General features: G+C 49.3%; 1 protein-coding gene across 2 annotated transcripts in view; it reads left to right on the forward strand.

Annotated features, from left to right (window-relative positions):
• Window positions 1-12280, forward strand: part of LOC135907564 (uncharacterized) — a 166265-nt gene that overhangs the window by 117810 nt on the left and 36175 nt on the right. For both annotated transcript variants that reach the window (XM_065439241.2, XM_065439242.2), the window contains exon 7: window positions 11368-11513. In XM_065439241.2, coding sequence (XP_065295313.1) covers window positions 11368-11513 — 146 coding nt within the window. The remainder of the gene's footprint in view (window positions 1-11367; window positions 11514-12280) is intronic.

Below are 12280 nucleotides of genomic sequence, written 5' to 3' on the forward strand. Positions count from 1 at the left end.
TGCGCAATTTAGCGGCCTCAGCGACGCAGGTCTCTAGGGGGCGTCAGAGTTTCGATAACGTAGTTCACCGGAGAAGTTTGGCGTAGAACCCGGTAAGGTCCATGGTATCGGGATACAAACTTGGAGGAGACACTTTGTGTCGAAGTAGGAGGCACCCACAACCAAACAAGAGCGTCAGGCGAAAACTGGTGGTGGGGGCACCCGTCGTCATGACGAAATTTCTGTAGCGCTTGTTCTTGCGTTGTAAGGGAGCGAACTAGTTGCCGACATTCTTCTGCATACCGGGCGGCTTCGGAAACCGGTGTACCCTCTGATAAGTCGGGATGGTAAGGGAGAATAGTGTCAATGGGAAATGATCATTCGCAGCCATATAGAACGAAGGGAGAAAAGCCCGTCGTTGACTGGGGTGCCGTGTTGTAGGCGTACATGACATAGGGAAGGATGAGGTCCCAGTTGGTGTGGTTGGAGGCGACATACATCGAAAGCATGTCGCCAAGAGTTCGAATAAAGCGCTCTGTCAATCCGTTTGTTCGCGGGTGATATGCGGTGGTACAGCGATGAATAATGCGGCATTCAGCGAGAAGTTCTTGAATGACATCGGCGAGAAAGAGGCGGTCAGGAGTTCGCGGGAAGCGCCGTGACGTAGAACGAAGCGTTGAAGGAGGCAACGTCACGAGCCGTCGCGGCTGGCAAAGCGGCCGTTTCTGCATACCTCGTGAGATGGTCTAAAGCTACAATGACCCAGCGATTGCCAGCAGCTGCGTATGGCAGAGGCCCGTAGAGGGTCTCTGCCATACAACCCGGTCAAAGGATCGCGAAGGGCACGGCAAAGGTTGCATGAGTCCAGAAGGGCGGCAAGGATGTACTTTTGCACAAATGTGTACATACCACGCCAATAAAACCTATGACGTAGTCTGGTGTAAGTCTTGAAGAGACCAGCGTGTGCGCACTGAGGGTCGGCATGGAAAGCGGCGCATACATCAGTGCGGAGCTGCCGAGGTATTACAAGCAGCGAATTGCAGCCGTCGGAACGGTAGTTACGGCGATAGACAATTCTGTCGCGGATGGCCAAGTGCGAAGCTTGCCGACGTAACGCAAGGAATGGTGGGCGTGTAGGTGAATTAGAGGTGTAATATATCAAATAGTAAATCCAGGAGTCCTTGCGCTGCTCCAAAGCCATGTCGACAGAAGCGAATGGGAGCAGGCGGTCGTTTAGGACGGACACAATGACAATGTCGGCGTGGACAGGCGAGTGCGAAAGAGCATCGGCATCGGCGTGCTTCTTGCCTGAGCGGTAGACAACCCGGATATCGTACTCTTGGAGCCTCAATGCCCACCAGGCTAGACAGCCGCAGGGATCCTTGAGGGACGACAACCAGCAAAGTGCGTGGCGATCGGTAACGACATCGAAGGACCGGCCGTACAGGTATGGGCGAAAGTTTGTGATGGCCCAGATGATCGCGAGACATTCTTTTTCCGTGACGGAATAGTTGGCTTCAGGTTTCGTCAGAGTGCGGCTCGCGTAAGCAAGAACATATTCTTTGCAGCTGGGCTTTCGCTGGGCGAGCACAGCGCCAAGACCAACACCGCTAGCATCCGCATGGATTTCCGTGGGAGCAGTTGGATCGAAATGGCGTAGTATCGGTGGTGTTGTGAGCAGGCGACGTAGCGTCACAAAGGCGTCATCGCGAGCTGGGGACCATGAGGAAAGATTGGGGTCTCCTCGAAGAAGCTCTTTCAGTGGTGCCATAATCGAAGCGAAATTTCGAATAAAGCGGCGGAAGTACGAGCCGAGGCCAATGAAACTGCGCAAGTGATTTAGTGACGTTGGCCTCGGGAATTCTGTAACAGCACGGAACTTAGCGGCATCAGAAAGAATGCCGTCCTTCGACACGACATGTCCGAGAATTGTCAGCTTGCGTGCGCCAACGTGACATTTTTTCAGGTTTAGTTGGAGGCCAGCGTCACTGAGACAGCGTAAAACCTGCTTCAAGCGATGAAATTAAGTAGGAAAATCTGGTGTAAACACTACTACATCATCCAAATAACACAAGCACGTGTTCCATTTGAGGCCTCGGAGAATAGTGTCCATCATCCACTCAAAAGTCGCGGGCGAGTTGCGAAGTCCGAATGGCATCACACGAAATTCGTATAGGCCATCTGGTGCGATGAAAGCAGTTTTAGGCTTATCTTCTGCAGCCATAGGCACCTGCCAATAAGCAGAGCGCAGATCGAGGGAGGAAAGGAACTCTGCACCTTGTAAGCTGTCGAGGGCGTCGTCGATCCGCGGCAATGGATAAACATCCTATCGGGTTATTTTGTTTAGGCTGCGGTAATCTACGCAAAAGCGAATCGAGCCATCCTTCTTTTTAACTAAAACTACTGGCGACGCCCATGGGCTGTCGGATGGTTCAATGACACCACGCTTTAGCATGTCACCTACTTGCTCATCAATTACGCGTCGTTCGGTCGACCATACGCGGTATGGTCGCTGCCGTAGCGATGAGGGAGGGCCGGTGTCAAGCCGGTGACATACGATCGTCGTTCGGCCCTGAGAAATAGTATGGCTGTCAAAAGCAGGGCGAAATTTCTCGAGGAGACGAAGAAGGTCATGGCATTGCTTGGGGTTTAAGGCATTGTCGATGACATGGTTGAAAACGTCTTCAGGCGATGTGGCAGTCACGAGACTACAGTAGAGGGTGTTGACCTCTGACGATCCGATAGGAAGTTGCAACGTGGTAATGGGGTCGTATAGCTCCACAGTGCGCAGAGATTCACCGCGAAGCAACGTAATTGGGAATGGGAAGTAAATGTATATAGGAAGGTGAGTCGCGCCAGCTTGAAGGCCAAGCAGCGCAGTTTGGAGTGGTGAGAGGTGGCAATGAACGAAAGCAGTCGAAGGTGTGAAGAGTACGGTAGCGTCGGAGGCAACGGAACAGGATATAGGTGCCAGAACGGATGCGCGGGGAGGTATTTGGATGTCGTCAGTTAGGGACAACTTGGTGCAGGAAAGCGAAACATCATCAGATATGGCACAGTTCAATAACTTGTGCAACAGTAGATGGGCTCTTTGAAATGAGCAATTGAAACGCGTCCTCGTCGTTACCCTTCATGATATGCTTGATTTTATTGCCCTCAGTCATGGATGCATCGACGTGTTTACAGAGATCGATGACATCTTCGATATAGCTGGTAAAGTTCTCACCAGGCTGCTGAGAGCGCGACTGCAGACGCTGTTCGGCACGAAGCTTTTGAACAGCAGCCTGGTGAGAACTTCTTCTTCCTGGCGCACTTCTTTCCTACAGTGCAGACAGTGAACCCGCCGCTTGTGTACGATGCTCAGTCACTATCACTGCCGCTCGAGTTCATCGCACCACTTGAACCGCTGCTCTCGGTATCCCACAGCAGGTCGTCTTCCGTTCCATCGAAGTTGTTTGTGATCGAGCACTTCTTAAATGATTTCACCACAACGTCCACTTGGACCCTCTTCCACGCGTCCGAAATCCACTTTGCGATGGTTGATGGAGACGCCTTCTGCAGCTTTCCCGTCGGCGTCTTCTTCCGGTCAAGGTTTCGCACCCACTCTTCATACTCCTGTCGGAGATTGGCTTTGAAGGACTTGTTGACTGAAAGGCCGAAGAGTTGCAGCAGTGGCGTCATGCCACCGAGAATCACAACCACGTCGCTATTGATCTTCCGAAGCTTTGTCTTTAGCTCCGGAGTCAGATGGCCGCGAAACGCATCCAACAGAAGCATCAGCCGCGTGCCTGCAGGTCCGCCAAGCAATGATTCCAGAGTGAGCAAGCACGTTTGGTGGCCTTGGCTGCGCGCTCTTCTTAACGATAAGGGGGGTGCTTAGATTCGCATGCAAACGGGGATTACAAGACTACAGTAAACCCCTCTCTCAAAACAGATCATTACCGCCTACCCAGACCAGAGGACTTGTACACTGCCTTAGCAGGAGGAAAGGTGCTCAGTGTACTAGACCTTTCTTCGGCGTACCAGCAGCTGCCACTCACTCCTGCGTCACGACCATTTTTGACAGTAAACACTAGTCTTGGGTTGTTCGAATTTCAGCGCATTCCTTACGGGGTGGCAAGTGCACCCGCTATCTTTCAGGCAATGATGGACGAGGTACTTCATGGCATCCCACGTGTAGGCTGTTATATTGACGACGTTTCGACACAGGGACAAGTATCGGCGACTGCCAGGAGACACTAGAACGTGTCTTGCAACGCCTCAGTGAATACAACATCACGCTCAACCTGGATAAATGCCATTTTTTCCGAAAATCAGTTCCATATTTGGGTGACACAGTGACTGAGCAAGGCATTTACCCTACCGACACAAAGAAGAGCGCAATCTTACGAGCCCCCGAGCCCACTGCAGTTACAGAGCTTAAGGCGTACTTGGGAATGTGGAATTTTTTCTCAAAATTTCTCAAGAACGCTTCGACAGTAGCGGAGCCGCTTTATCGGCTGCTTAGCAAAGAACAAAAATGGTCGTGGACAAAGGAGTGCAGCACCACGTTTAAAGATACGAAGCACTTGCTAACATGCAGCAAGGTGCTCACATTCTATGACGTCCAGAAACCGCTCGCAATGCTTTGCGATGCATCGTCATATGGCTTAGGAGCCGTTATCTTTCACGAGACGGCTGAAGGTGAAGAAAAGCCAATTGTTTTTGTTTCGAGTACACTGTCGGAAGCAGAAAAAGATACGTGCAGTGCGAACGCGAGGTTCTGGCGTTCATCTTTTGCCTAAAGAAATTTCACCGGTACCTGCACGGCCGAGAATTCACTACATATACAGATCACCAGCCACTGCTCGGGATACTGGAGCACGATAAGCGTATACCGACTATCGCTACCGCACGTATGCAACGCTGGGCTTTAACCCTCGCAGCTTACAGGTACCGGCTGAAATTTAGAGAAGGAAAAAATGTTGAAGTGGCAGACGCCTTGTCTAGGCTGCGTCAACCAGGATCGGTGCACGACAAACTATCGGATTGCATGTCAATCTTTCAGTGTCTCCTGCTGACAGCAGAGGAAATTGCAAGGGTCTCGAAGCGAAGCTTAACTCTATGCCGCGTGGCACAATATGCGATAATCGGGTGGCCTAGACAGCAGGTAGATGAATGGAAATCTTACTATGTCCGCCGCGATGAGCTGTCACTAGAGCAGGGCTGCGTGACGTGGGGCGTAAGAGTCGCAATTCCGGAGCTGCTGAGGGACCGCTTGCTAAACATGCTGCACGAGGAGCACCCTGGCACCAGCCGTATGAAAATGCTAGCGAGGAGTTTCGTATGGTGGCCAGGAATCGATTTGGCCATTGAACAGTACGTTCAGAGGTGCAAAATTTGCCAAGCAGTTCAGCCAGCATCTCGGCCGGTTCCTCTTCACCCTTGGCGATACCCCGTGCAGTGTTGGTCACGCGTTCATGTAGATTTTGCACAGAATGGTACGAACGTGTTTCTGGTATTGGTCGACTCATTCTCGAAATGGATCGAAGTATGGCCGGTGTCGTCAACCTCTGCACATTAAAACATTGGAAAAACTTCGGGGTGCTTTTGCCGCTTATGGCTTGCCGGACATATTGGTAAGTGACAACGGGCCACAGTTCACCTCAGAGGGGTTTGCAGAATTTATGAGCACCAATGGTGTAAAACAAGTCCGTATTCCTCCTTATCACGCAGCGCCCAATGGTGCTGCAGAATGAACAGTACAAACCACGAAAAAGGCCTTACTGAAACAGGTGCTCGAGCGTGAGGCCTCGTGTAAGCAGCCAAAAGTACAGGAAAATATTGATAGTTTTGTCATGGCCTACCGGAACACACCGAGCAGTGTGACAAGCAAATTACCAGCTGAATGATTTCTGAGGCGCCAGCCACGCGTAACGCTTTCACTGCTCAAACCTGATTTTGCAAAATCCATGCGAGACAAACGGGAAAAACTAGAAGAGCAGCGCGACTTGTTTCGTGGGCAGGAGCGCAGCTTCGTGGTGTGGGACCGGGTGTTGGTGAAAACTGTGCGTGGTGAACGCGTTTCCTTGGAAGGTGTTGTGATCCAAATTGCCAGTGCTGTGACATATATGGTGAAAGTGCGCGATCGACTCCGGTTAACACGCGCTGATCACCTGCGCCCTGGACATGCTCAACCCGGCGTGACGCCCCCGCACGCGGAGGTGGGTGTGAACCAAACGCCACCAGAAGGGCCACCGGCAGACGACCGCACTCCGACACCAAGACAACCGCAGGCAGACCAGGATGGTGCCAGTTCCCCTGGGACGCCGGCAGACTCCAATCGCAGAACAACACTAGAGCACGACGAATCAGTACCGCCACTCACACACAGCAGTCTGTACCGCAAGACTTGGCTGAGTCGCCCGTGCCAGCGGCGCCAGCTGCACCCAACTCGGAGAAACAGCAACCACTACGTCGGGGTGCCCGTGTGCGCCGGCAACCAGACTGGTTTAGATCTGAGGATATTAAGCAATTTCCTCTTAATTAGTCAGGTGGTAATTTTAAATTGTTAATTACACAGTACCTAATCTTACTAGGTGTTCTTCTAGTTAGCTAACCCCATGTATTTCATTGAGCGGCAAGGAGTTGTGATAGCGCAGCACGTCATGCCGTAAGTACGTGTACTGGGCGGGCTAACTGCCATGATCCATATGATCCACGTGCCGTCACATAGCGATATATATATATATATATATATATATATATATATATATATATATATATATATATATATATATATATATATATATATATATATATATATATATATATATATATTACGATTGATTACGAGAAAGCGTTTGATTCTGTCGAAACCTCAGCAGTCATGGAGGCATTACGGAATCAGGGTGTAGACGAGCCGTATGTAAAAATACTGAAAGATATCTATAGCGGCTCCACTGCCACCGTAGTCCTCCATAAAGCAAGCACCAAAATCCCAATAAAGAGAGGCGTCAGGCAGGGAGACACGATCTCTCCAATGCTATTCACAGCATGCTTACAGGAGGTATTCAGAGACCTGGATTGGGAAGAATTGGGGATAAAAGTTAATGGAGAGTACCTTAGTAACTTGCGATTCGCTGATGATATTTCCTTGCTTAGTAACTCAGGGGACCAATTGCAATGTGTGCTCACTGACCTGGAGAGGCAAAGCAGAAGAGTGGGTTTAAAAATTAATCTGCAGAAAACTAAAGTAATGTTTAACAGTCTCGGAAGAGAACAGCAATTTACAATAGGCAGCGAGGCACTGGAAGTCGTAAGGGAATACACCTACTTGGGGCAGGTAGTGACGGCGCATCCGGATCATGAGACGGAAATAATCAGGAGATTAAGAATGGGCTGGGGTGCGTTTGGCAGGCATTCTCAGATCATGAACAGCAGGTTGCCATTATCCCTCAAGAGAAAAGTATATAATAGCTGTGTCTTACCAGTACTCACCTACGGGGCAGAAACCTGGAGGCTTACGAAAAGAGTTCTACTCAAATTGAGGACGACGCAACGAGCTATGGAAAGAAGAATGATAGGTGTAACGTTAAAGGATAACAAAAGAGCAGATTGGGTCAGGGAACAAACCCGAGTGAATGACATCTTAGTTTAAATCAAGAAAAAGAAATGGGCATGGGCAGGACATGTAATGAGGAGGGAAGATAACCGATGGTCATTAAGGGTTACGGACTGGATCCCAAGGGAAGGGAAGCGTAGCAGGGGGCGGCAGAAAGTTAGGTGGGCGGATGAGATTAAGAAGTTTGCAGGGACGGCGTGGCCACAATTAGTACATGACCGGGGTTGTTGGAGAAATGTGGGAGAGGCCTTTGCCCTGCAGTGGGCGTAACCAGGCTGATGATGATATATATATATATATATATATATATATATATATATATATATATATATATATATATATATATATATATATATATATATATACGCCGGCACTGCATAAACTGATTCCATTCCCGGTTTGGCTGCGTGATGACGTTATAACAATTAGGACTCTCGAAAGCTTCGCAGGAATTCCCGGTCTTAGAATACCACAGAGCCGCGAAACGCATGTGATGCTCCGATTTAGCCATCTTCGTCTAATGATTGGGTGACCTGGTTCCCTGCGTCTTCCGTTCATTGCACGCCTGATCGAGATTTTCTGTGTTATTTTTCCTATCTACGAAACGAAGCAGATGACACAGCGCGATCTGCCTTTTGATACCGCTGAGCCAGCGGCAAGGGTGAGCGGAGGTAAACTCGACGTATGCACGAAGACAAGTACTTGCCGCGCTTCGTCCGATTTAAAATTCAGAACAAGATAAATAAAAAAGTAAGTTAGGATGTCCGGCAACTGCTTGTAACTGAAACTGCCACTCGCCTTCCGGGGTTTGATTTAGGTTTGGGATAAGGTGGGGTACGTTTCTGCTATTTCTGAAAAATAAACACAATGCAAATTTGTCAAGCGGACAACTTAGGCAGGGCGTGCTGAAGGAGAGCCACATTGATGCGTTCCGTAGGGTCAAGGCGACACTACGGAGGCGGTCATGTGCCAAATCAACACTTCTGTGCCCGCCACAGTAGCTTTGCGGCCATGGCATCACTCGTGGTCGCAGGTTTGATCCCGACCACCGCAGCCGCGCATGTCGACGGGGACGAAGTAAAAACACTCGTGCACTTAGATTTGGGGACGAATTGGAGAACACCAAGGTCTCAGAGTTATTCTGGAGTCCACCACTACGGCGCGCCTCATAATCCGATTGTGGCTTTGGCAAAACAGCCCCATCATTCAATTACAGTTTATGACTTCTGCCCCAATGCGATGCGCCATATGAGATAATGACAATGTTCAACCTTCTCACAGGTTATGAAGCGTGGCGCAGAACTGCGCCTTAAGGAAACACCTCGCCCTGCATGTTTTGTGTACTTCATAGAGAAACAACAGTGGTGCACGCATCGTAACGTTTAACATCAACTCACCCCTCTCTTGTAGAAATATAAATTTAACAAATTAAAGATATGCCGTCAACATCACCCCTAGTTAACCTCAATCAACGCGAACAGAACAGAAAGCTTTTCTTACACCGATTCCCACAGTGCGTGGGATCCGCATATTTTTTTTTCCTTGCACGCATCGCTTCCTACATAAATTGTAAACGGTGGGGGCAGTTGTGCCCGACATGCTGTCGTCTTTAAGTTTCAGAATGTGTGAAGGGGTCCAAGGTGCCCCATAATCACTTTTTATCAATGATGTTTACATTAAAGAAAATATGATGAGTAACCAAAGGGAAATGGCTACATTCAGTGCACGCTGATCAACAAAAAGGAGTTTCGAGGTCTGGCGATTTTCGATGCACCGTGAGCGAACGAAGGCTCCAGCGATTAAATGTAGCTGCATCCAAATTGCAGCAAAAAAGTATAAGCGAATCACTTGAATTGCAATACGTCACACAATACACCGTCTACGAACTCTTTCGCGCAGTTATTCCTCGCACGAAAGTCTGCATGTGCAGAAAGACCTTCTCGGGTCACTGACCTAGGCAGGCACCGGGTAGTTCGGAGTGGGATTCAGCATGGCGCGCGCCGTAACAGACAACGTTGTCGCCACTCTGCATGGACCGGCGGGCGAGGAGGAAATAGAGGTGCGCTTATCCTCCAATTGCGTAGCACGGCGGCAAAATTGAAGCCTTTTGTGGCTTTTCAAAGTTCCAGGGGCTTGAGTGCGGTATTGGCGGCGAGGAGTTACGGAGTCGCCATCTATCGGAAGCGCCTCGCTGGCGTAGTATGAGGGATCACGTGGCGCGCTCCTCATAGGTTTTGCTGTCAGCGCTCACTGAAAACACCACGCGCGAGCTCTCCCGGACATTTCTGTAAGTAGTTTCGAAACGAGAGAAGTTTCTTACTGTCTAAATAATAATCTTGGGCAAACTGACAGCACACAGTCGTTTACAGACGCTATCTCTTTACCGAATACGTACAGTGAACGCCACTGCGCGCGGTCGCCGCGATAGAGTCTCTCGAACCGGCTTCTTGCGTGAAAGGTAGGTAACCGCTGAGAGCAAACTATGTGAAATATGTTCTTATAGTGTTTGTATAACTAAATGGCGCGTAATAAAATGAAGCCTCAATGCAGCGATCGCGCAGATTCGCAGCGACCGACTGAGCGTCTGCATGCTTGTCCGCGTACTGTTTCGCTTTCTCCGCGCGCGCGTTTTCGCACCGTGCCATGAGCTTTAGGCCGCAGAATATGAGTATTGGCAGTATACAAGCAACCATTGTTGCGTGGGCGCTATCAGAGCTGTTCAAAAATAATTTCACTGTAGAGACTTCGACGCCTACGGGGACTGTGATGTGCCATCGCGATGATTCAATATTTTTTTCTTCTAACTTCTTTGACTTTTCAATGCTATTTTTCGAGTTGCGTCGCACTGTATGTTTATCGGTGTTCTCAGCGTGCAATTTCCCGCTGCTCGTTTTTTGTAATCCAGTGCATTAATTGATAACACAAACATGACCATATGCCATGCTTTTTTTTAAATGTGCTTCTTACCACTGCCTTTTCACTCCACTGAACTTGCCAGTATCTATAGCATCGACAAGTTCATAGACCAAACCGCCATGACATTAGTCGGGCAGCGGACTCGGGCGAGCGTCTCAGTGCGCGTTTTCAGAACATCGCAGACCGGGCGCCGTAGCAGAAATCTTCCTCGCGTCTGTGCTTGCTGCATACCCGAGTTGTAGCCGATGACTGTTTGCTGGTTTTATGTTTCGCGAGTCAGGCTTCACACAGCTCCTTGTCCTGAGGCTACGTGTGAATAAGGCTGACACCGGCCTCCGTTACGTGCGTCCGGCCCTGCGGCACCGAGCAGTAGCCTACCATGTTGCGCGCCTTCAAAGGCAGCCACTACCTATTGTAGTGCTTTCAATCATCGTAAAGGAGACACTCGAAGCGGGAAAATTTTGCCACTAAATGAGGACCGCAGTGTACGAGAAAATTTAAACTCGTTTTCAGCTCGCTTCGGCGCGCCCGAAGCAGCCGACGCGGCCGCTATGTCCACGTGATCCCTCCTAGCACGTCACGCCGACGGTGGCGCCAGCTTTTCCAGTGGTGGAGCTCGAGGCCAATAGCTTTCTGCGTGAGCCATGCACAGTAACTCAAGTGCTGTTGAGGGAGCCTACATGCAAGGATTTGCGGGAAAGCTTTCTATGACGGTCATAGTTGGGCGCTTTGCTTTAAAAAATTGCAAAAATGCACATGTGTTTCCAAGATTGCGTCGTTGTAGGACCAACTACAACCCTCTACAATGCGGCTGTGTTCTATCCTAATAAGTGTGAATGAATTTGACGTTGCAATCAAATCTTGTTTAGAGACGGGGAGTGGTCCAAGTCTTGTCTAAAGAGCCTCGGCGGGAGATTTTGCACGGCAACAGAAATGAACGGCTTGGATCGTTTGGCTGGAGCGTACGACAACGCAATGTCTATGTTCTGTGACAACGGCGGGAAAGTTTTATCTGGTGAGTCCTTGCGTTTTTGTCACCCTTTGCTACTTGCAGCTAACGTGACCGAAGAATCATGCAGTCTGCTTTAAACGTCGGCAATTCAACCTCCAACGATGCATTCAAAATACATTCCCGAAAAGATTGTCGTCAATTCAGCTAGCAAACGTACGGTTACCAATAAAACCTATCCATAATTCTGGCAGGATTCGAGGCGATGTTGGCTAACTAAACATTTTTTTCCCGCCCTCCATGCTCCTCTGCCGGCAGTTAAGGACCTACGCAAAGATTTTTACTCGATCACTCTCTCTTCCACATAACGCAAGGGTTAACTAAGTAATAATGTATAGAGATGCCAGCGGACCGATCTATAATTTGCTAATGGCTCAATCTCATAACGCTGGTTTACTTTAGGGCGTCAACTTTTTTTATTGATTTATTGACGCAGTGCCGTCTGAATTGGCTTTGATAATAATGGGCATAAAAGAATAGATACATGCTTAAAGGTGCGACCACGTTAGGCAATAAAAGCACTGTTGCTAATTTCTTTTTCGGCAAGTTTAAGTCGCGAAATTGGTGTCAAAAAACATTTTCGGCGAAAAGTCACCAAGTCATGTTGACAACAATATGCTAGGAATAGTTGGATGGATGGATGGATGGATGGATGGAAAAACTTTATTGAGGTCCATCGGAACGTGCACTAGCATGTAGCGGGGTGCTTCTTCTCCGCCACGTCGCGGGCCCGTTGGACTGCCCATAGTTGGGCTTCGAAATCGGGACTTGGG

The sequence above is a fragment of the Dermacentor albipictus genome, chromosome 1 (assembly GCF_038994185.2).
Source record: "Dermacentor albipictus isolate Rhodes 1998 colony chromosome 1, USDA_Dalb.pri_finalv2, whole genome shotgun sequence".
Taxonomy (NCBI): domain Eukaryota; kingdom Metazoa; phylum Arthropoda; class Arachnida; order Ixodida; family Ixodidae; genus Dermacentor; species Dermacentor albipictus.